General features: G+C 39.9%; 3 protein-coding genes across 3 annotated transcripts; all 3 read left to right on the top strand.

The window, feature by feature from the left end:
- The first annotated feature begins 4,684 nt into the window (after window positions 1-4,684).
- LOC117490396 (UDP-glucuronosyltransferase 2C1-like) lies at window positions 4,685-6,999 on the top strand. The gene is made up of 4 exons (XM_034140130.1): window positions 4,685-4,721; window positions 4,920-5,218; window positions 5,327-6,040; window positions 6,251-6,999. Exons 1-4 carry the CDS (start codon window positions 4,718-4,720, stop codon window positions 6,833-6,835), a joined length of 1,602 nt encoding a protein of 533 aa, XP_033996021.1. The 5' UTR covers window positions 4,685-4,717; the 3' UTR covers window positions 6,836-6,999.
- Window positions 7,000-9,214: 2,215 nt separating this feature from the next.
- LOC117490397 (UDP-glucuronosyltransferase 2C1-like) lies at window positions 9,215-12,530 on the top strand. The gene is made up of 4 exons (XM_034140131.1): window positions 9,215-9,258; window positions 9,429-9,721; window positions 9,814-10,527; window positions 11,652-12,530. The coding sequence occupies exons 1-4, from the start codon at window positions 9,255-9,257 to the stop codon at window positions 12,234-12,236; spliced, it is 1,596 nt and encodes a 531-aa protein (XP_033996022.1). The 5' UTR covers window positions 9,215-9,254; the 3' UTR covers window positions 12,237-12,530.
- An 8,725-nt stretch (window positions 12,531-21,255) lies between these two features.
- LOC117490395 (UDP-glucuronosyltransferase 2C1-like) lies at window positions 21,256-23,615 on the top strand. The gene is made up of 4 exons (XM_034140129.1): window positions 21,256-21,339; window positions 21,538-21,836; window positions 21,939-22,652; window positions 22,863-23,615. The coding sequence occupies exons 1-4, from the start codon at window positions 21,336-21,338 to the stop codon at window positions 23,445-23,447; spliced, it is 1,602 nt and encodes a 533-aa protein (XP_033996020.1). The 5' UTR covers window positions 21,256-21,335; the 3' UTR covers window positions 23,448-23,615.
- Window positions 23,616-24,997: the final 1,382 nt, after the last annotated feature.

Here is a 24,997-nt window from a genome sequence, read left to right as displayed (position 1 = left end):
AAAAGAGATCAAAGGAGGCGGTATGAGACGCGACATACGTTTCATTGATTTGAAGTGAAGGGAAGTAGACATTATTTTGGAATTGGCCCTTTTGTAGCTTTTTCTTTTTCTCACCATGTGTAATTGAAGTAAACACTGGCACGAATGACTGCAACAGTGCTTGCAGCCACACACAGACAGGGGACGGCATGGAGGTGCGTAATTATTTTCACAAGCTCTTCTAACACTCCTTTTCCATTAAAAGGAGGATCTTATTTAAACTGGACCTCACTATGGAACGAAAGGTGAAGACTGAGCTTTTCCCTCTATTCTTTAGTAGAAAACCTTTCTTGATATTGCACATTTCTCCCTCAAATGTGCTATACTTGAAGTATGAGATGGAGAAGATTGTGGACAATCAAAACTTTCTTGACTCTGTTTCGGCAGTGTGGGAGGTTTTAAAGACCGTCTGGAAAATAATTTAAGACTGAATACATTGATCTGTTTGTGACGTGTTGGGTCTGTGGTCACAAGGGGACTTAAAGTACTCTGAGAAAGGAGTTAAGACTTATTTTGAGTGGGAGACAGACCTTTGGCTGTAACTTTGGGCTGGAAAGATGAAAGGCGTTGGACTGGCGTCCGATCCATGATAATGTACGGAGGACACTGGGGGTGGGAAGAACGGCTCTAAGTCTGGCCCTGGGGATGTAATTACAGAGTAAAGTGATCCTTGAGTGGGTTTTGAAGTGGGTGAGTACAGAGCACAGGTAGTGTAGTATATGTATCTCAGACTGGCTCTGTGTTAAACTACTCAGCAGTTCATCTGTTCATGATTAAAGAGAGGTTCTTTGTTGGAACCTCAAAACAAGACTAAAGCTGTTTTTTTATTTTATTTTACTCAGAACCGCAATTGTCAACCTCATTGTGGCTTCTTAAAATGCATTTTAGTCCTGTTAACTCTCCGACTGATCCATGTCACTAAGTCATTACTTACATTAATTGACACATTTTAATGAGTCTTTTTTATTACACTTTCAAAACACTACAATTAAACGTAGTGTGGGGTAGTGGTGGTGGACGGCTTTGGTGTGTCTGCTTTGGTGGTGTAATGAGTAACTTTCTCCACTGCTTACATTACGCTGTGACCTTAACCTTTTCACTGTTCATGGGTATTTACAAAAGACTCCAGTGTAAATGTTGAGCCTTTGGAAGTTACAGAGATCTTTGCACTAGGTGTGACTGAACTATGCTGTGTTCTGCTTTAGGTCTTCATGCCTAAACACAGGCCAGTTTCTTCCAAAATGCCTTTGACCAGTAAGTTGCATTTTGTAAACGAACCTGACCCTCTGGTGCCTTTTTTGTTATGTTTTCTAGCCCGTTAAAGTGCTCCCATGCCACAAAGTCTTATGGGGTTTGGTTTTGTTCATAAAATGTTGTTTATGGAGCTATACATCCCTCTACCTCACTAGGTTATACACAGTACACAAGATTCAGTCTGTCTTTCTTCAGGCTGTAAGCACAGGATATGGATAACTGGTATCCTTGATAAGAGTGCATGCCCTTTCACATACTTTGAGTAGACCTCTGTACAGTCCAAAGTATGTCATCAAGGATCCTCATCCTAAAACAGTGGGAAAGAAACAACTGAATGCACAGCACTCAGTAGAGGTATAGGAATATACAAAGCCTATGGTTGTGTGCAATGCTTTATGCAAAGTGAATGCTTTGATCAGCTCTGACAGCTGGAACACTGCAGAGTTTCAAGTTTGGCCTTCAGTATTTTCTAAAAGGATGCAGTTAAATGATTAAAGTGTTTCAACAAAGTGGAATTCTAACAGTAAGAGAAATAGTTATTCCCATGTGGAATGACGCACAGCAGACATGCCTTTACCTTTTCCTGTGCATGCTCTTTGTTTGCCAGTGAGTGCTGGCCACGGAGGTCAATGTTGTCTGTGAGGATTATGGTGCAAAATAACTGCACAGATTATGAAAGTACTTGTCTGATCAACGTTGAACTTTTTCTTGCCTTACAATAAGATTATTGTTTTCCAAAAGTGAACGTTTGGCACATTGTTTCTCCCTTGATGGTTGAACAGACTGCAAGCCTGCAAGAAGAACTACCGTCCAATAGCTTCTCAAGGAAAATAAAGAACCTGATGGATTACAAAAATCTGATATCAGAGATAGGATTGCATTAGACATCACTAATCAATCATCCCAATCACCATCACTATGTGTGTGAGTCACATTCACGTCAGCTTTCCAATATCCTCACGAGAGAGCCGTCAGTGCTACAGTGACGTTCAACATGTCCAGAATGGAAGACAGATTGAGCATTGGATGGGGAAATAAACAATGTTCAAACGTGCATGCAACTTTGCAATTGTGAACACACGTGCAGGGGCCGGTAAGAGGCTTTATGTGACTCATGTCATGATGATGGCGAAATAGAAAGAAATCATAAACCTTGAGGAGATTTTGAGATCTCCCAGATGATTGAACTGACTCCACGCTGCAGGAAGTAAGGCAGAGGTGAGCTTTGTTAAAATGTGCTAAACTTTGAACCCTGTTAACAATGGAGTGGATGCTATGTATTTGTAGTTAATGCTAATACCACTTGAGCATTGGGATGTTTTTTTCATGAATTTCTGTAACTGAAATACATTTTTGACATATCAGTCAAATATGCTAGATGTCTGAAACAGTCAGTTAACTAAAATAAATACATATTTGGGGCAAATCACAAACATAGAAATGGTCTTTGAGACTACATTTGCAAGTTCTACTTGACTTGAACAGACAATAAAGTATTGCATATTGAGCAACACATATTCAGTGTCTGCTGTGCTCCTCGGTGTACAACAGATTTGTGAAATGTTGGAAATTGTCTGTTCATGTATACAGTGATAGAACTCATGCCATTGGTGAGCTTGGATGATCTCATAATAAAACAGGCTCTGAAGTCGTCTCTATAAAGTTAGACTGCAAGGTGTAATTGAGATAAGCACCAAAAACAAACAGGACATAGATATCATAGGCAGTAGGATAAGAATGAACCTGTAATCAGCGTTTATGTTGTCTCCGAATACTTCCTCTCCTTTAATTTAAGCTGTGTATAGGAAGCTAGCAAATGTAAGGGTGTAACTCCTGTATGAATAACCCAACCAATGTTAGTCTCTACTTCTGAATTTTTTTTGTTCACAGGACAGAGATGTTCATGTTTTCCTGAGAGACTATCCATCACTGACTCATTGAGATTGCTTGTACGGTACGTTTCTTCCTCGAGCAGGTTGGCACAGGAGAGTGACACTTCATCAGGGTATATCTTTCAGTGTTTATTTTTAAAGGATTTTCATCTGTCAGCTGCAGGAGCAGGCTGTAATGCACTGAGATCATCATTTTCACCCTGAGGAAACCTTAACAGCTATATATATACACGCACGCACGCACGCACGCACGCACGCACGCACGCACGCACGCACGCACGCACACACACACACACACACACACACACACACACACACACACACACCACACACACACACACACACACACACACACACACACACACACACACACACACACACACACACACACGTCACCTTGTCATATGGCAAGTGTATGCCTGCTCTCCCTCAATCTGAATGGAAAAAAACTACCAGAGGAATGCACTGTATGTTTAACAGAGGTGACATTGACCAAGATACATTGATGGTTCCTTATTGGGCAATTTGAAGGGTCACTAAGTGTTATTTCAATCTAATCCTCCTCCAACTGACTTGCATGCATTTGTTCAGACATTAGGATCAAGCAGACTGAACAATGTGCACATTGTTTTTTTGCTGGTAAGGCAAGTGTGTCCAAAGAAACCCAAATGGACTCAAGAAGAGAAAGGAACTGTACATGGTCATCTTTTAAAAAAATATTTGTTTTATCAATTTTATTGGATTGGAATGTCTATGTTGTTGATGTATTATCTTTTTAATCTTTACACACTACACATATTGCACATCTGTCTGTCCTGGGAGACAGATCCCTCCTCTGGTGCGCTCCCGGGATTTCTTCAATTTCTTTCCCCATTAATTGGAATTCAGGAGTTTTTTCTTGTAAACTGTTTGCTTAACTTTAAGGATTTGTAAGAGTCTAGTCTCAGATTATACCAGATTATTTAAATTGAGGTATTGGTGCAACAGGAAAAGAATATGAAAATCTTTCCACCACAGATATGAGGAAATGGTTCGGATCAACTGAGTTGAGTCCTGAGACCTGCAACCTACATTCACAGCTCTTTTGGCACAAATTGTGATAAACCTACCTCCAGGTCATCAACCTGCAGAAACTTCATGACTTATTGTTATAACATGGTAGCTCTAACTTTAAATCAAAAAACACATTTTATGAAAGAGTTCAGAGGTCCTTCTGATAAAAGCTTGCATGCAAGAGAGTAAGACATTTACAATACTACACTTAACAGGATTCTACCAGCAATTTGACATCAACATTACTTAAGGAAGTTATGTTCTATGATGACATGACAACAAAGAAATAGTCACTTTGTTGGTCCACTACAGAATTATTTTTTTAGCGCCATCATTTCATGTGACACGTGACACATGTAACTCATTTACTTATGGGGACAGACCGTATTTGAGACTGGAGTTTGAACTCAAATATATAGGGAATCTTTTAAATACTGTCATTTGGCAGGCATCAGGCAATCCTGCTGCCACTCTTCAGCATGGGTGAGTGAATGGCAGGAAAATGATTGAGTTGTGGATAGTATGACACCAACATTTTAAAATATTAAATAATATTAATATAATTTAAATACGCTTTACCAACAGAAACTGGATCTTTATCCTTAAACTTTTAAGCGCACGTCTAGACAATTTGAAAAGAAAGATGTCTTTTGTGTTATTAAATATCTCTTCTAATTTCAGGAACCATGCTATTGCATCGTGCTTGTGGAATATTTGTATTCCTCAGTGTTTGTCTGATTTCCTTCACACCACCTTGTGATGGAGGAAACATCCTTGTGTTTCCTGTGGACGGCAGCCACTGGATCAATATGAAGATCCTGCTGGAAGAACTTCATGCCAGGGGACACAGCATCGATGTGATAAGGGCCTCCAACAGCTGGTACATCCCAGAAAAGTCTCCCCTCTACACATCCATTACCATTGAAATTAATGAAGGCTTTGAGGACTTCTTTGATGTGTACCTTCGGGAGCATATGCGGGTATGAAATGATGGATAATGTAATGGAGCCAAATTGTATTCTAGTCATTCACATATTAAGTTGATTACTTTTCACCACTTTAAAACATTTTCTTTTGCAATCTTTCAGGCGCAGAGAGAGGGTGCATCGGCACTTACTTTCCTCAAACTCACCAAGGATTTCCTCTCTATGATTGCTCATGCTCATTCAATTTGGTCTTATGCCCTCCCTCAAATCTTAGATGATGAAATGATGGTCAAAAGCTTGAAGGATGCCCAATATGATCTTGTTCTCACTGACCCAGCTATTGCACCAGGGGTCTTATTAGCAAAGTATTTGAAATTGCCTTTGGTGCTCAATGTTCGCTGGATCACCAGCGGAGAAGGCCACTTTGTGATAGCTCCGTCACCATTGTCCTATATCCCAGTTCCAGGATCAGGATTAACGGACAAAATGACTTTTTTCCAGAGGGTGAAGAATATTTTTTTCTATGGCATTATAGTGTTCCAGCAAAAGGTCTTGGTGGGGCCGGTCTATGATGCCATATGTGAGAAATACATCGAGGGTGGATGTGACATCATTTCGCTTCTCCAGGAAGCAGACATTTGGCTGTTCAGGTCGGATTTTGTGTTTGAATTCCCTCGGCCAACAATGCCAAATATCATCTACATAGGAGGGTTCCAGTGCAAACCAGCCCAACCACTGCCAGCAGACCTGGAGGACTTTGTTCAGAGTGCTGGGGAGCATGGAGTAATCATTATGACTCTGGGAACGTTGGTGAATGCTTTGCCCAAAGAGGTCGCAAATGAAATCGCCAGCGTCTTTGCCAAGATGCCTCAGAAGGTAACACATGCTCAGAGATTCACTTTTGTAGTTTCATGAAATGTTGAAAACTGCTAGCCGATAATCAGTAATAATCTGAATAAAGCAAAAGTAATAAGGGTAATACTAAATTACATAATTGATAGTTATCTAATAAGTGGGGACAAGCTGAAGCAAGGGTATCGTCATTATGTTGTAAAACTAAATACATTTATTTCATTTTCTGATCAGGTGATATGGAGGCACAAAGGTGAGCGTCCTTCTACTTTGGGCAACAACACCCTGATAGTGGACTGGATGCCGCAGAAGGACCTCCTTGGCCACCCGCAGACAAAAGTCTTTGTAGCTCATGGGGGAACCAACGGCGTACAGGAGGCCATTTACCACGGGGTCCCTGTGCTCGGTATACCATTGTTCTTTGACCAGTATGACAATCTTCTACGTCTGCAACACAGAGGCGCCGGAAAGATAATTGAGCTAGCTGATGTTAGCAGACACAGTTTTGAGCAAGGCATAAATGAAGTGCTCCATCATGACAGCTACAGACAGAACATGCAAAGACTGTCACGTTTGCACAGAGATCAGCCAATGGCCCCAATGGATCAGGCCACCTTCTGGGTAGAATATGTGATGCGTAATAAGGGGGCACCTCACCTGCGTACAGAGGCTTATAAGATGCCCTGGTACTCGTACTATGGTTTAGATGTACTGCTACTATTGCTGACTATAGCGACTGTACTGCTGTTATTGACATTTGCCATGTTCAGGTTCCTATGCTGCAGAGCTAGAAGGTCGACAAAATCCAAACAACACTGATTACGGTTGAGTCTTTTTAGAAATAGGATACAATGAGTTCTGTAAAGCCTTTTTTAGACAGAAAATACATCTAAAGGCATCTCATTTGTTTCTATTTATTATTTATAAAGTAAAATGACAGTAAGTCATTTAATGTATCCACCTAAAATAAAGATATTGTTAAAGAAATGTAGCACCTTCACTTTTTTAGAATCGCTTGTCAAAGGTTTGTGGACAGATTTTCATTTTAAATACCCACAAATTGTGATTGTGTGATTAAGCAGAGTCATTTGGCAAATGAATACCTGCTCTTTAGATTATTCAACTATTTGTTTTTGTTGAACAGATTTACTTTTATCTAAGATTTTTCTAGCAGGCAATTATTAACAACGGTCAGTCCAAAGACCTTTGTCCATCCTAAGAGCCTTCAAGGCAGACACAATATAAATAATTGTTTTCTTCAGTTGCTCTTCAACCTTTGTCTACTTTAGGTCATCAGCTACCAGGGAACATGATGATCGTCCACTCTTAACTCACTATAACAAGTATAGTATAGCACCCAGAGTGGAAAAAAAAAAATTAAAATGTTTGCCCTTGTGAACCATAATGGTCAGACCTAATGATCAATACACGTCATCTAGGCCCTCATGAAGTGCGCCGGACGTGGAAGCAAATGTTCATAGTGGCCAAACGGCGGTACTACAACTTCCGTTTCAGTTCGTGACGTAACGGGCCGAAATAACTTTTTCCCATTGACTTACATTGGGAAAGAGACTTCTGTAAATCGGCGGATATTTAAAAAAAAAATGCTCCATGGGCCACGTACAGTTACTTTTGCTCTCATCAGGCAGGCATGACGGCTAATTTGTGAAGTTTTCTCTCGAGAGCATCAGGCCGTTTTGTTTTCATGTGCCTGTGAGCAACCATCATAGGTATGATTTTAGTTTTTGTACTTTAAGTATATTTGGAAGCTAATACTTTTGTACTTTTACTTGAGTAACATTTTGTATGCAGGACTTTTACTTGTAGCAGAGTATTCCTACACTCTGGTACTTGTACTTTTACTAAAGTAGAAGATCTGAGTACTTCTTCCACCTCTGCATAAAAGTTGTGCCACAGTCAAATAGCTAAAGTAATTATTCTCTTGGTGGTCACTCTCAGTTGAATTAATGTGTAAGCTGCAATTATCTATTTTAAACTCACCTACAGAGGTGGAAAGTTAATTTATAAAAGTATTGCATAAACTTTAGGTATCTCACTTTACTCTTCTACTCACGGGAAATTGTTCTGCACGAGGTAATTTATCTTTTGCCATTATTTTCCAAATAACCCTTACACACGTTTAATTAAGGGTAGGGTAGGTAAGAATGTAGAAACCAGCTCGAGTGCGCTAGAATTTGAAACTATGCAGCCGAAAAAAATCTGCCACTTCCTTACAGAGCCCCTCCTCCAACACACACGAACGTGCACATGACCAATGAGGGCACGAGATAAGTTTGTGCACAGATGGAAGGCTGACAGGCAGGTAGGCCATCCAGTTATTTTAGCCGGGCCGGCTAAAATGATTGGTCGTGCTTTTTACAGCGCTACGGCTTCCACAGATGACATTTTTGTATGTATTTATTGTCAAAGCATTTAATGTATTCATTGCTATCGGGATGTTAAGAGCATTCCATGGAATATAACAAAAAGTGTATCTGAAGTGAATTACATACCCCACCTTTAAGTAACATTTTCAATGCAGGATTTTGTACTTGTGATGGGATATTCTTTACATTAAGGTATTAAGCTACTTTTATTTAGGAGAAATATATGAAAAATGTCCTCCGCTGCTTTTAGATAACATCGCTCAGGTCAACTGAGTTCAGTCCTGAGACCTGCAACCTACATTCAACATGCAGCTCTTTTGCATAAATTGTATTTAACAAACCTTTAGGTCATAAAACTGGTCAAAAGTACTGCAAGAACATTTCCCAAAACATCAAAGGTTACACATCAGTCCAAAACCCTCATTTGCATACTCTCTAGGTGTTTACATTAACTTATATTCTCAACTTTATATGCATGAAAATCAAGTGAGTTGATTTGGCTCTACCTTCTCCAACACTCATTTGAAAGAGGTCACAGTTTTTCCTCATGAAAGCTTGCATGCAAGAGAGTAAGACTTTTCAAATAACTACACTTTACAGGAAACTATAAGCAATTATTTAAAAAAATATTAAAACAAGTAATAAGCTAGGATAACCTCATAAAGAATGTTATCACTTTGTTTGTCACCTGCAAAACATATGCAGCGCCAAAAACTTCATGTGACCTGTGACACATTATGTCATTTATTTATTTTTGAAGACAGACCATCACTGATCTGGGACTGGAGTTTGAACTCAAAAATAAGTAATCATTCTTTATACAGCCAACAATCCAGACGCAACTCTGAAGCATGGGTAAGTAAAAACGATAGGATTGTACCAAAGATATAATCATCTGCAGATTCATATTCACTTTACCAATAAAAACTACATTTTTTCCATGAATTTGCTAAACAAACGTCTATGATTCTATATGAAATGTAAGAAGTTTATCGTGTTATAAAGATTTTTCTCTCACATTTCAGGAACCATGCATTGTGTTTGTGGAATATTTTCCATCCTCAGTGTTTGTCTGATTTCCTTCACACCACCTTGTGATGGAGGAAACATCCTTGTGTTTCCTCTGGACGGCAGCCACTGGATCAATATGAAGATTCTGCTGGAAGAACTTCATGCCAGGGGACACAGCATTGATGTGATAAGGGCCTCCAACAGCTGGTACATCCCAGAAAAGTCTCCTCTCTACACATCCATTAACATGGAACTTAGTAAAGGCATGGAGGACATCCTAGATGTTTACCTACAGCAGCATATGCAGGTATGTCATTATGGATAATTTATTTGGACCCACATGGTCTTATAGACTTTCAAGAACTGTATTAAAATATATCTATTTTTGATAAATTTCAGGCGCAGAGAGAGGGTGCTTCAGCACTTACTTTCCTAAAACTCACCAAGGATTTTCTCTTTTTGATTGCTCATCTTCATTTGATGTGGGCTGATGCCCTCCCTCAAATCTTAGATGATGAAATGGTGGTCAAAAGCTTAAAAGATGCCCAATATGATCTTGTACTCACTGACCCAGGTATAGGACTAGGGGTCATACTGGCCAAGTATTTGAAATTGCCTTTGGTGCTCAATGTTCGCTGGATCACCAGCGGAGAAGGCCACTTTGTGATAGCTCCGTCACCATTGTCCTATATCCCAGTTCCAGGATCAGGATTAACGGGCAAAATGACTTTTTTCCAGAGGGTGAAGAATATTTTTTTCTATGGCATTATAGTGTTCCAGCAAAAAGTCTTGGTGGGGCCGGTCTATGATGAAATCTGTGAGAAATACATCGAGGGTGGATGTGACATCATTTCGCTTCTCCAGGAAGCAGACATTTGGCTGTTCAGGTCGGATTTTGTGTTTGAATTCCCTCGGCCAACAATGCCAAATATCATCTACATAGGAGGGTTCCAGTGCAAACCAGCCCAACCACTGCCAGCAGACCTGGAGGACTTTGTTCAGAGTGCTGGGGAGCATGGAGTAATCATCATGACTCTGGGGACTTATGTGAATGCTTTGCCCAAAGAGGTCGCAAATGAAATCGCCAGCGTCTTTGCCAAGATGCCTCAGAAGGTAACACATGCTCAGAGATTCACTTTTGTTATTTCATGAAATGTTGAAAACTGCTAGTTTTTAATTGGTAATTATCAATAGTAATGCTGCGTTCACACCGGACACCTCTGATCGCTCGAGTTTCACCGCGGCTGTCAGCTGTGTTTTTTCGCATCATTCAAACAAGACGCGCTGGCCAGGGGGCGGGGCTTATCTCCATGTAAATACTGTGGTAGAAACCAACTACTACTAAATGAACATATTTTACCGTGATGTTATTGTAATACACGTTTCAAAATGATGCCGGAATGACTACATACTGATACTGGTTAGTAAAAACCGTGAATTAATGTGCAGTGTGCAGACAAGACGGCAGGCGAAAAACCTTTTAAAATGCGTGTTTTCTGAATGGAGATCGGATCGATCAGGCTAAACTAACCTGTATATGCTCCGTCCAAACTCACAACAACGTCCTAAAGACAGAAATAAAGCAGCGACTTTATTCGCCATGACTCAGACAGTCTGTGGTTTGTACTTTAACTTTCGTCCAGTATCTGAACAGATATGAGGAGCTGTGAGCTCTGTGTGCTAACAGCTAACGGCTGATGTTTTGGTTTTCTGTTTCAACGTCAGTGACGGCAGGCTGAGATCCTCACCGCTGATTGGCTACCGTGCGAACGTGTCAGATGAATTTGACGCTCAAGTTGAAAAAATTGAACTTGAGCGGTTATCGCGGCTCCCTTCAATTGCCTCTATCGCGCTGGGGCATTCGCGTCAACCGCTTCATTCGCGTCAACCGCTTCATTCGCGTCAACCGCTTCATTCGCGTCAACCGCTTCATTCGCGTCAACCGCTTCATTCGCGTCAACCGCTTCATTCGCGTCAACCGCTTCATTCACACCGCCGGAGCCATTGGCGTCTGTCTGTGTCTTTGCATTGACTGTACATGTAATCGCGCCGCCCCCAAAAATCGCATCGCGTCCGGTGTGAACGCACCATAACATTGAAAATAATAATAATAATAGTACTTGATTGTATGATTGATAGTTTTATGATAAGTAGATGCAGGCTGCAGCAATGGAATCATCATTATATATTTTGTACAGACACAAAACCAATTCATAATGATTTCATTTTCTGATCAGGTGATATGGAGGCACAAAGGTGAGCGTCCTTCTACTTTGGGCAACAACACCCTGATAGTGGACTGGATGCCGCAGAAGGACCTCCTTGGCCACCCGCAGACAAAAGTCTTTGTAGCTCATGGGGGAACCAACGGCGTACAGGAGGCCATTTACCACGGGGTCCCTGTGCTCGGTATACCATTGTTCTTTGACCAGTATGACAATCTTCTACGTCTGCAACACAGAGGTGCCGGAAAGATAATTGAGCTAGCTGATGTTAGCAGACACAGTTTTGAGCAAGGCATAAATGAAGTGCTCCATCACGACAGCTACAGACAGAACATGCAAAGACTGTCACATTTGCACAGAGATCAGCCAATGGCCCCAATGGATCAGGCCACCTTCTGGGTAGAATATGTGATGCGTAATAAGGGGGCACCTCACCTGCGTACAGAGGCTTATAAGATGCCCTGGTACTCGTACTACGGTTTAGATGTACTGCTACTATTGCTGACTATAGCGACTGTAATGCTGTTATTGACATTCGCCATGTTCAGGTTCCTATGCTGCAGAGCTAGAAGGAAGACCAAATCTAAACAACACTGATTATGGTCGAGTCTGTTTATCATTATCATAGCATTATTTAGCCAGAAAATACATCTAAAGGCATCTCGTTTCTAATAGGCATTCCTAATAATTTAGTGGGCTGTTAACAGCATTCCAACTATCTGTTCTTCTACGCACGAAATTCTTTAATTTTATTCCGCCCGTTATTTTGCCGGTCTTCTCGCATTGAACATCGCAGAAACTCCGTTCAAACATCAAAACGTTTGGTTCGGTCGGGAATCGATTGCTATTACTTTTATCATTCATAGCTTTCATAATTCCAGAGATACATCCCATAATTCATCCCATTTTTAACTTTTAGAGATATTAAACATTGTTCAGACCTTGGTAAAGAGGCCTTCGTCAGATTTTAACATTAACTAGAGTGCGTGATGTCACAGCTAGAGTGTAGGAAATCTTGAAATTTGCCTTCATATCTTTTTTTAAAACTGCCATAATTCCCAAACCCTACATTCCTGAGACATAATTTTTCATGACAAACGTAGGAAAACATCTCGTAGCTTGAAAAATGACAAATAATTAAGCAAAAAATAATTAAACAAAATGCCTCTTGAGGGTATGAAGTGACAAAAACTTTCAACATGTCTCCATTAAAGCCCATTGTAATTTCAGGCTGATATTTCCTCACAGCAGCAGCCGCACACCTTTAGGTAATCTGCCAAAAAGGCCACATTATTGACCCGAAAGTACACAAAAAGCACACTTCAGATACTCAAGGTCCTTGAGATGCTTCACGCTTTGAAATTGCACCGATATCTGTTACGGTTCTTCAACAAAACGTTCACATGTAAGAGGTTTATCTCTCATTCAGAACAATGGAAACCTTTGATCTCTGGACACCTCGTTAGCTCAAATATAAACACCTGTAAAAACTTGCCTTGCCTTGCCTTGCCTTGCCTTGCCTTGCCTTGCCTTGCCTTGCCTTGCCTTGCCTTGCCTTGCCTTGCCTTGCCTTGCCTTGCCTTGCCTTGCCTTGCCTTGCCTTGCCTTGCCTTGCCTTGCCTTGCCTTGCCTTGCCTTGCCTTGCCTTGCCTGTGTCATGGAACACGATGATGTCATAACTCCAACTGACATGCTCAGAGCAGCAGACTTCAGATAATGGTTAATGGTCCTGCCCTCAACAGCTCTACGTCAATTATGGGGTGTCATCATATGCCGTTTCCATGGAAACGCATCCCTCGCCATAAAAGACAATGTCGCTATACATTAACTCCTATGAAAATGTTCAAAAAGTGCTCAAACTTCACATGTGTGCTAACAGTCCAGCCGTGAAGACATATACGGGACAGTTTTGAGATTTCTTCAAATGCCGTTGCCATGGCAACACAATGCTCACCATGAAACACGGTTTTCTCATAACTTCAGTGAAAATGCTCCAAACGGCCCAAAACTTCACAGGTTTGGTAACGATGCAGCCATCAACACATCTAAGCGTATTATGGGGTGTCATCAAATGCCGTTGCCATGGCGACAGATCATTCACCATCAAGTTAGTTCAAAAGTTTGCAGTTCAAATATTCTGCTGCTTTTCCAAGCCTTTTTACTTTCTTTTCTTCTCTCATCACACATTCAAGCCCCCGGTGTTCATGTATCATTTCAATCTAAATTCTTCACTTTCTTCTTACACATTACATTTCAGCATAGCAATTCAGCATCAGCTTTTCAGCATAAAGCATTCCCACTAGCAATTTCTTCAGGAATTGCATTCTCTAGTTTCAACTACTATCCCTTGGTAGGTAAAATGGAACGATAAACAAAACACATTTGGATGGATCGACGACCTATTAAAGCCCACACTGGCATAAATTACACACACATTCTCACAAACATTCTCACACACACACATACATGTTTTGCTACACTTGTGAGCACCACACTTCCATAGCTTGGTGTGAGGACCACTTCATCTGCTGTAGCCAGGAGGAAAAAAATACTTTAAAAACACTTTTGCACTCAGGTGAAAAAAACGTATCCTCGCACATTTGTCCTTGTGTACTTATGATCCTGTCTCATTCGTCATCTGGGGGCTGCAGAGACCCCACACTGATGCATGAGTCAGACATCCCTTTCCACATGGTCATTATCCTGTACAGAGCCCTGCTGAAAAATGAAAACGGCTTGTGCAGACTGTAACAAAAATAACCCTGCTGATACTGTAACGCCAGCTTGTATTTATTCACATTCAAGATGTCACACAAGATTTATGACATAGTACACTTTTGAGTAGGTTTCTTTTTTCTCGAATGCTACTCCAATTGTTTTCATTTAGCTGTTAACCATTTTTGAAGTTGTTACTTCATGTGATTTATTTGACAGCCTATGATTTACAAAGTCTGTCAAACCTACTGTGTAACAGGTTACGGTCTGGTGTACAGGCTGTGTTTGCCTCCCTTCATATAGTTTTGGAGAGAATCAACTAACAAAATAAAGGAAACACCTGGAAAAATAGGAAACACAAACTGTACGCTGATGGGGAGCAGTTTCCTGTAATGTCTACTCAATGCCCTAGGGGGCAAGTTAAACAGCATTATTTACAAAGTGGTTCTAAGCTATTATTTTATTATAAAAGCACTGAATTTGAGGTTGTAACTGCAAATTGACACGTATTTAAGTGTAAAAATCATCAGCTTACGCAAAAGGTGGAAAATAAATGTCATCATGCATGTGGAAAGTCAGTTCTTTTCCATTTTATTCAACATATTTTGCTCTTTTTTTTGGATATCTTGAAATACTGCTTTAAAATGTTTTGCTCCATTAACAAATATCTAGATAAAATAATTTCTTATTGAATAAATTGTCACGGGCAGAAATCTTTCTCCAGCTGACTTAGAAGCACTTCATCAAAATCGAACATGAGCATAGCCTTTTTGTTAAGTAAGCTACATGCTGTAATGGATGTTTTATGTGTTTTATCAAAAGCCTTATGCTATCAGAATTAATCCAATGTTTGTATGTGTTCTGACATATCATTCCTGTTGCTTGTTTTTAAGTGTGCAATTGGTTTTGTGTGATGCAAGGGTAAACTCATATTAGACTTCACACTTTGTACTGCACTTTCACATCAAGCTTCCATGTCAAGGTTGATGATTTTCAGAAAAACCCTCTTTGTCTCCCATCCAATGTAATAAAGTAGGTATACCATCAATGTGTAAGAAAATGTTTCTTGGGAGGCACTCAGCACACCAGACGGCCATATGGACACCCCCTCGACCTCTTGTGGAGATATATCATTAACATATGGTCTCCTCTACCAAAATTGTCACCCACTGCTTCAAATGGCAAAAGTAGATTGTGTTGGAGTTTTAATGTGCTTGTTGAAGAGATTGGAAAACCTCAGATACAAATTAACAAACATTTGTTACAAAAAACAATTTAGTGTTTTATTTGAGATGCCAATCGTATATCACTGTATGAGGAACAGCAAAGTATATTTGAATATCAAGAACACATGTACAGTATACATCACAAGCAGGAAGCACAGGCATTCATTTTTATGGAAAACTTGGTGATTGATTTTGTCTTGTTCATTATCATCTGTATTTATACAATCCATATAAATGATATAATCTGCTAAACTAAAACTATGCCAGTGAGAAGATAAACCAAAAAGGCCCATGGAAAATCCTATAATTTCATAAAATTGACCGTATTAAACCAATTCCCCATCCCTAAACAGTCCAAACACAGTTGCCTGTCGTGGCGAGGAAAGCTGTCTTTGATAAAGCATACTCTCATATGCTTTTGATTTATAGAACTAGTAAGGTTTTCCTGGTAAGTCCAACCACAAGCTAAATAATATTTCACTTATCGTTGTTTGATACATTCACTGATACTCCTGGGCCTATTTACGGGACAAAGTGTGATGATATATGAGGCCTGAGACCACATAAAGTATAACATTCAGCAGAAACACAGTTGAATAAATAAACAGTAAGGAAGAATTATGTGTGGTGGTTTGCATATTTATGTAATTGTAAATTGAAGTATAGCCACAAACCTCAAACTGTGCTTTTTAATGATTTACAATGAAAATTGAATTCAGAAATAAAATGAACCAATTGATGCAACTGTTTGTTGAGTATAATCACATTTTAATGCCATTGTAAAACAAGCCAAACAAAAACCAGTCTGTTTTACTTTTAAAAAACCAACTAATTTGAATAGATCCAAACAGTCAATCAAGTAGACATAAATGGCAGAAAAAAATGTATTTTGTCTCTAGGAGGAAATGCAAATACTGATTGTAATGTGGAATACAACTTCAACAATGTATATTTTCTATTTTCTTGTTTATTTCTTGTCTTTTAATTTGTATTGTACAATGCCATGTCTTTTTATGCTGCTGCAACACAAACATTTCCCAAATTGGGATCTATGAAGTACTATCTTATCTTATCTTATCTTAACTTACAAAGCTCCATTTTGTTGAAATTGAATGTGTTCACTTCAGGCAGTTAAATTGCAATAACTTAATTGTCTCTGAAAGTCAAGGACAAGTCAACATTAACTTCAACCCTTATGTTTACGTCCATGTATGTAACTCCACATCATTATAGGTTGCTGCTCACTTCACAGCTTTGTTTTCCCTTGAGGGAAGGCCGTACTTATCAAGAGAAAAGGACAGACACCCCAACATCAGCTGTAGGAACAGCCTATACTGTATACTCACATAAAACAGTTCCATCAGGAGAGACTTCATTTTGACACATGTCATATGATAAATGTTAAGTCTTTGGCGATTAGACCCCGATCCTGAAATCGTATATCTAAAGGGGGAAATGCAGCCGTGATTATATAGGGAACCCCCCCCGGGGTCTAGACACTGGTGATGATGCTGAATATCTGGATATGAAGAGGAGGTGTGATGAGGTCTTTGGATTAGCTCTCCTGGCACTGGATATGATGGAGGTGGATGGGGAGAAGGTGGGCGGCAGCATGAAAACCTGAAATCCCAGCTGACTGCAGGAGAGAGGAGAACCATTTTAAAGTTTGGCTGCAGCACGGTAATTGGCTGCTGGAGAATGAGGTGAAATGTAATAGGTTAAAGAGAACGCCTGTGATGAGCTGATTATATGCAGCTGCGGAGTGAATGTATATACCCAGTTTTCCTGAAAGAACTTGCGCTGAGCTTCATGTGTTGGGCATGTCTCTGTCTCGTAACTGGTATCAGCAAGTGTGACAGATAGCACACAACCTCCCTCCCTTTGTGTCCATATATCCCTCCATTGGTCTATTTTCAACTGTGGCTCTTTTCCGTCCTTCTCCCTCCCTGATTTTGGACCCCGGGTTTCTTTGGAAAATCCTTCTTGTGATCATGGTTGGTATTGGATGATGTCACTGTGACTAGTCAAGGCCAGGCTGTGAGTTCGGTGTAATCAGATCCCTTCATATGATTACATGGTGAATTTAGAGTATGGGTTGACATTAACCAGTAATTAGATTCAACGTAATTGAAGAAGACACATTATGCTCATTTTAAGGGTCATATTTGTATTTTGTGCTTCTTGACAAGTGCTTTATATTTGAAATACTGCCTTTGTTGCAGAACCTTTTTTCACCCTCGGTCTGAAATGAGAGCCCAGTCTGCTTTGATTGGTTAATCCAATGATTGATCAACTTCTTGGAGATATGTCAGAAACGTCCTGTCCCTTAACCTATCCCGCACAATGTGTGGGACCGCTAGCCAACAGAAGCGCAACTGTTACAAAGTGATGTCACTGTATTACAGAAGTAAACAAAGGAGTCCAATCGAGGAGTCTCAGGCGGGAGGGTGCAGTGCTGGGGGGGACATGGTGAACTTTGGGATATTAGCCTTTGCCGACCATTTCCATGCACAAAAACGTATACTACACTACAGGAAAGAGGGGGAATACCAAAAAGCAGGGCCTCCTTAAGACATCAATTAAGTGCTTGAAAAAGGCCAAATACAAATACCAAAATACTCTTGCCTCAAGGCACACACACACACACACACACACACACACACACACACACACACACACACACACACACACACACACACACACACACACACACACACACACACACACAATTGTAGCCTCTTTGGCTTGTGCTCCCCGTGGGCATCCGCAAGGCGTGACATCACTCTCTCCACAGACACACAGCTCACTATAATTCCTCTCTCTACAGAGGAACTACTGGCCACAGAAGCAAAAATGGATTCAGTGATCTGCACAAAAATCCTGCTTTGCTTTGGTTGGGCGTTTGCATGTGTTTCTCTTTGTCAATTCTCAGAAAACATAGTCATACTTCAGCTATGTATAATTCTCCTAGGCAAAGCACCATCATCCACTCTTAAACCCTGTTGGATAATATGGCTAAATGAACCCAACAGTGTTTGATATTGTTCTGACTCTACATGTACCTTCATCTTGTTTACCTTCTCACTGTTTTGATTTCTATATTAGCAGTTTATTTGTAACAGTGAAATATTGGTTTGAAAAACATATCGTAACCATTTCGTAGAATAGCAAGTGTTTTCTGACAGAATATGTACTGTAAGGCACAGATATAACAAAGCTCTTAACTTAACTTAAAACATGTATATGGACATTACATGTCTGCAGTTATTTAATATTGATAACGATTGTATTCTCAAGATAGCTTAGGCTAGATGTTTTCAAAGTCTGACATGATCTACTCAGCAGGTATGATGTAGCATCACCGAATTGATTAAAGATGTACAATGTAAATGTAATTGATAAGATAAGATAAGATAAGATAAGATAAGATGGTACTTTATTGATCCCAATTTGGGAAATTGTTTTTGTTGCAGCAGCATAAAAGACAAGGCATTAACATAACATAACATCAGCAAGCACTATATTTTATTCATCCACATCTATCTTTGTACCTAATTTTCTATAGCACACAAAATCTAAGCACATTGTCTGAGATCAGCTGAAGTGGCGCAGTTTGAGTGGTGAGGAAATGTACAGTGAACATAAATCATAAAGTGAATCATGGCTGGCACTTTAATCCTGTCTCTGCAGGGACTACCTTCAAACCCCATACATTTCAGATCCATAGCTGTGGTCACCTGGTTTTAATTTAGAATTGGAGGACACACAAGAGATCTGCCAGGCACTAAGCTTGGAAGGGAAGAGTGAAATAAGACTTTGGGTCGGTTCCCGGGGGGGGAGTACGGTGTATTTTTAGAGAAGTACACTATGTTCAAAATGTGTGTTTACATTACACAAGAAAACAAATAATCTGTAGTACATAAAAAAAGAACACAAATATTGGTTTAATCTTTATAGCTATGGACCAACATTTGCTGAAAAGTTAATATTTTATTTCAAGGACTACAAGGACACTTTGATCACAACTTATTTACTAATCAACATTGAAATTATTTTGTATTATTGTACTCTGATAATTGCATGTTGTAAATCTTTGGAGGGCTGTGACTTCATTCTTGACCTTCTTTGGTTTCTGGGAAAGGATGACATGATCATAATCACATCAAGCATTCTGGATTGAATGCATCTTTGTGAGTTTTATCCTATAGACACACACACACACACACACACACACACACACACACACACACACACACACACACACACACACACACACACACACACACACACACACACACACACACACACACACACACACACACACACACACACACACACACACACACACACACACACACACACACACACACACACACACACACACGTCACCTTGTCATATGGCAAGTGTATGCCTGCTCTCCCTCAATCTGAATGGAAAAAAACTACCAGAGGAATGCACTGTATGTTTAACAGAGGTGACATTGACCAAGATACATTGATGGTTCCTTATTGGGCAATTTAAAGGGTCACTAAGTGTTATTTCAATCTAATCCTCCTCCAACTGACTTGCATGCATTTGTTCAGACATTAGGATCAAGCAGTGCACATTGTTTTTTTGCTGGTAAGGCAAGTGTGTCCAAAGAAACCCAAATGGACTCAAGAAGAGAAAGGAACTGTACATGGTCATCTTTTAAAAAAATATTTGTTTTATCAATTGTATTGGATTGGAATGTCTATGTTGTTGATGTATTATCTTTTTAATCTTTACACACTACACATATTGCACATCTGTCTGTCCTGGGAGACAGATCCCTCCTCTGGTGCGCTCCCGGGATTTCTTCAATTTCTTTCCCCATTAATTGGAATTCAGGAGTTTTTTCTTGTAAACTGTTTCCTCTTAATCTTGAAATCTATGCCCAACGCAGGCAATAGCAAAGCCTAGGGAGTATATCACAGTGAAAGAAGCTTTTAGAATATTATCCAGGACTATATGTATCAGGTATATATCAGAAATTGATGAATTTAGTTTTTGTTAAAATGTGCTTAATTTTAAGGATTTGTAAAATTCTAGTCTCAGATTATACCAGATTATTTAAATTGAGGTATTGGTGCAACAGGAAAAGAATATGAAAATCTTTCCACCACGGATATGAGGAAATGGTTCGGATCAACTGAGTTGAGTCCTGAGACCTGCAACCTACATTCACAGCTCTTTTGGCACAAATTGTGATAAACCTACCTCCAGGTCATCAACCTGCAGAAACTTCATGACTTATTGTTATAACATGGTAGCTCTAACTTTAAATCAAAAAACACATTTGTATACTTTCAAGGTATTTATTTATTTACACTTTAAATTTGATATGCATGAAAATGTTGTGGCTCAATATTACACAATCCCCGCTAATACTCTTATGAAAGAGTTCAGAGGTCCTTCTGATAAAAGCTTGCATGCAAGAGAGTAAGACATTTACAATACTACACTTAACAGGATTCTACCAGCAATTTGACATCAACATTACTTAAGGAAGTTATGTTCTATGATGACATGACAACAAAGAAATAGTCACTTTGTTGGTCCACTACAGAATTATTTTTTTAGCGCCATCATTTCATGTGACACGTGACACATGTAACTCATTTACTTATGGGGACAGACCGTATTTGAGACTGGAGTTTGAAATCAAATATATAGGGAATCTTTTAAATACTGTCATTTGGCAGGCATCAGGCAATCCTGCTGCCACTCTTCAGCATGGGTGAGTGAATGGCAGGAAAATGATTGAGTTGTGGATAGTATGACACCAACATTTTAAAATATTAAATAATATTAATATAATTTAAATACGCTTTACCAACAGAAACTGGATCTTTATCCTTAAACTTTTAAACGCACGTCTAGACAATTTGAAAAGAAAGATGTCTTTTGTGTTATTAAATATCTCTTCTAATTTCAGGAACCATGCTATTGCATCGTGCTTGTGGAATATTTGTATTCCTCAGTGTTTGTCTGATTTCCTTCACACCACCTTGTGATGGAGGAAACATCCTTGCGTTTCCTTCGGACGGCAGCCACTGGATCAATATGAAGATCCTGCTGGAAGAACTTCATGCCAGGGGACACAGCATCGATGTGATAAGGCCCTCCAGCAGCTGGTACATCCCAGAAAAGTCTCCTCTCTACACATCCATTACCATTGAAATTAATGAAGGCTTTGAGGACTTCTTTGATGTGTACCTTCAGGAGCATATGCGGGTATGAAATGATGGATAATGTAATGGAGCCAATTCTAGTCATTCACATATTTAGTTGATTACTTTTCACCACTTTAAAACATTTTCTTTTGCAATCTTTCAGGCGCAGAGAGAGGGTGCATCGGCACTTACTTTCCTCAAACTCACCAAGGATTTCCTCTCTATGATTGCTCATGGTCATTCAATTTGGTCTTATGCCCTCCCTCAAATCTTAGATGATGAAATGATGGTCAAAAGCTTGAAGGATGCCCAATATGATCTTGTTCTCACTGACCCAGCTATTGCAGCAGGGGTCTTATTAGCAAAGTATTTGAAATTGCCTTTGGTGCTCAATGTTCGCTGGATCACCAGCGGAGAAGGCCACTTTGTGATAGCTCCGTCACCATTGTCCTATATCCCAGTTCCAGGATCAGGATTAACGGACAAAATGACTTTTTTCCAGAGGGTGAAGAATATTTTTTTCTATGGCATTATAGTGTTCCAGCAAAAAGTCTTGGTGGGGCCGGTCTATGATGCCATATGTGAGAAATACATCGAGGGTGGATGTGACATCATTTCGCTTCTCCAGGAAGCAGACATTTGGCTGTTCAGGTCGGATTTTGTGTTTGATTTCCCTCGGCCAACAATGCCAAATATCATCTACATAGGAGGGTTCCAGTGCAAACCAGCCCAACCACTGCCAGCAGACCTGGAGGACTTTGTTCAGAGTGCTGGGGAGCATGGAGTAATCATTATGACTCTGGGAACGTTGGTGAATGCTTTGCCCAAAGAGGTCGCAAATGAAATCGCCAGCGTCTTTGCCAAGATGCCTCAGAAGGTAACACATGCTCAGTGATTCACTTTTGTAGTTTCATGAAATGTTGAAAACTGCTAGTTTTTAATTGGTAATAATCTGAATAAAGCAAAAGTAATAAGGGTAATACTAAATTACATAATTGATAGTTATCTAATAAGTGGGGACAAGCTGAAGCAAGGGTATCGTCATTATGTTGTAAAACTAAATACAATTATTTCATTTTCTGATCAGGTGATATGGAGGCACAAAGGTGAGCGTCCTTCTACTTTGGGCAACAACACCCTGATAGTGGACTGGATGCCGCAGAAGGACCTCCTTGGCCACCCGCAGACAAAAGTCTTTGTAGCTCATGGGGGAACCAACGGCGTACAGGAGGCCATTTACCACGGGGTCCCTGTGCTCGGTATACCATTGTTCTTTGACCAGTATGACAATCTTCTACGTCTGCAACACAGAGGCGCCGCAAAGATAATTGAGCTAGCTGATGTTAGCAGACACAGTTTTGAGCAAGGCATAAATGAAGTGCTCCATCATGACAGCTACAGACAGAACATGCAAAGACTGTCACGTTTGCACAGAGATCAGCCAATGGCCCCAATGGATCAGGCCACCTTCTGGGTAGAATATGTGATGCGTAATAAGGGGGCACCTCACCTGCGTACAGAGGCTTATAAGATGCCCTGGTACTCGTACTACTGTTTAGATGTACTGCTACTATTGCTGACTATAGCGACTGTACTGCTGTTATTGACATTTGCCATGTTCAGGTTCCTATGCTGCAGAGCTAGAAGGTCGACAAAATCCAAACAACACTGATTACGGTTGAGTCTTTTTAGAAATAGGATACAATGAGTTCTGTAAAGCCTTTTTTAGACAGAAAATACATCTAAAGGCATCTCATTTGTTTCTATTTATTATTTATAAAGTAAAATGACAGTAAGTCATTTAATGTATCCACCTAAAATAAAGATATTGTTAAAGAAATGTAGCACCTTCCCTTTTTTAGAATCGCTTGTCAAAGGTTTGTGGACAGATTAAGATTTTCATTTTAAAATACCCACAAATTGTGATTGTGTGATTAACAATAGAACCGCCAATCGGGTCAATTTGACCCAGAGCTGTTTTTTATTGCATGTAACTTTTTTTCAATAAAATATTAAAGTCTCCCAGTCCGTGACTTTTCCTGAAAGTGTGTTATGTAGCACCCTATGTTGTTAAAAATTGTCAATATGAAGTCAGATTGAAGAAATCGCCAAAACAATTGCCATTTATACCTATTTCCGCCCAGCGGGTCATATTGACCCCACCCTTTTTCATATAAACATGACGTGTTGCCATAGCAACACCTTTTGTCTACTGCGGTTCCTCTTAGATAGATTGAGAGATAGATTGAGAGAGAGAGAGATAGATGGATAGATATATTGATAGATAGTTATAGATAGAGAGAGAGAGAGAGAGAGAGAGAGAGAGAGAGAGAGAGAGAGAGAGAGAGAGAGAGAGAGAGAGAGAGAGAGAGAGAGAGAGAGAGAGAGATAGAGACAGTCTGTAGTGAAGTAGTGCGGGAGACTGCTCGCGCTGCGCTCCGCAGCAAACAGCTGTGGGGCGAGTTGAAAGTAGGCTATGTTATACTGGCCGGGGTGTCTAAATAATGCTTCCGGGCCAGCGGGCCATTTATAATGTTGAGCCCTATAACATATGAAAAGCTGAGAGTCCACAGATTCTATTGGTATACGTTTCATCCCTGTGCGATCAAAACTCACTGTTCAATAAAAGAACATTTTACCTTGAAAATCAATGCATTCTAATAGCGGGTCAATTTGACCCAGGTGGCGGTTTTAGGTATACAAAAACCTCTGGCGGTTCTAGTGTTAAGCAGAGTCATTTGGCAAATGTATACCTGCTCTTTAGATTATTCAACTATTTGTTTTTGTTGAACAGATTTACTTTTATCTAAGATTTTTCTAGCAGGCAATTATTAACAACGGTCAGTCCAAAGACCTTTGTCCATCCTAAGAGCCTTCAAGGCAGACACAATATAAATAATTGTTTTCTTCAGTTGCTCTTCAACCTTTGTCTACTTTAGGTCATCAGCTACCAGGGAACATGATGATCGTCCACTCTTAACTCACTATAACAAGTATAGTATAGCACCCAGAGTGGAATTTTTTTTTTAAATGTTTGCCCTTGTGAACCATAATGGTCAGACCTAATGATCAATACACGTCATCTAGGCCCTCATGAAGTGCGCCGGATGTGGAAGCAAATGTTCGTAGTGGCCAAACGGCGGTACTACAACTTCCGTTTCAGTTCGTGACGTAACGGGCCGAAATAACTTTTTCCCATTGACTTACATTGGGAAAGAGACT

This window comes from Trematomus bernacchii, unplaced genomic scaffold (genome assembly GCF_902827165.1).
Source record: "Trematomus bernacchii unplaced genomic scaffold, fTreBer1.1, whole genome shotgun sequence".
Taxonomy (NCBI): Eukaryota; Metazoa; Chordata; class Actinopteri; order Perciformes; family Nototheniidae; genus Trematomus; species Trematomus bernacchii.
Note: the sequence above shows the minus strand (reverse complement) of the source record. Positions and strands in the feature narration are given on the sequence as shown.

Bases quoted from the DNA above. Each gene is read 5' to 3' on its own strand.
- LOC117490396 (XM_034140130.1), top strand. The intron at 5,219-5,326 runs GTATGAAATGAT...GCAATCTTTCAG, and splicing joins ACCTTCGGGAGCATATGCGG to GCGCAGAGAGAGGGTGCATC. The intron at 6,041-6,250 runs GTAACACATGCT...TTTTCTGATCAG, and splicing joins TTGCCAAGATGCCTCAGAAG to GTGATATGGAGGCACAAAGG.
- LOC117490397 (XM_034140131.1), top strand. The intron at 9,722-9,813 runs GTATGTCATTAT...GATAAATTTCAG, and splicing joins ACCTACAGCAGCATATGCAG to GCGCAGAGAGAGGGTGCTTC. The intron at 10,528-11,651 runs GTAACACATGCT...TTTTCTGATCAG, and splicing joins TTGCCAAGATGCCTCAGAAG to GTGATATGGAGGCACAAAGG.
- LOC117490395 (XM_034140129.1), top strand. The intron at 21,837-21,938 runs GTATGAAATGAT...GCAATCTTTCAG, and splicing joins ACCTTCAGGAGCATATGCGG to GCGCAGAGAGAGGGTGCATC. The intron at 22,653-22,862 runs GTAACACATGCT...TTTTCTGATCAG, and splicing joins TTGCCAAGATGCCTCAGAAG to GTGATATGGAGGCACAAAGG.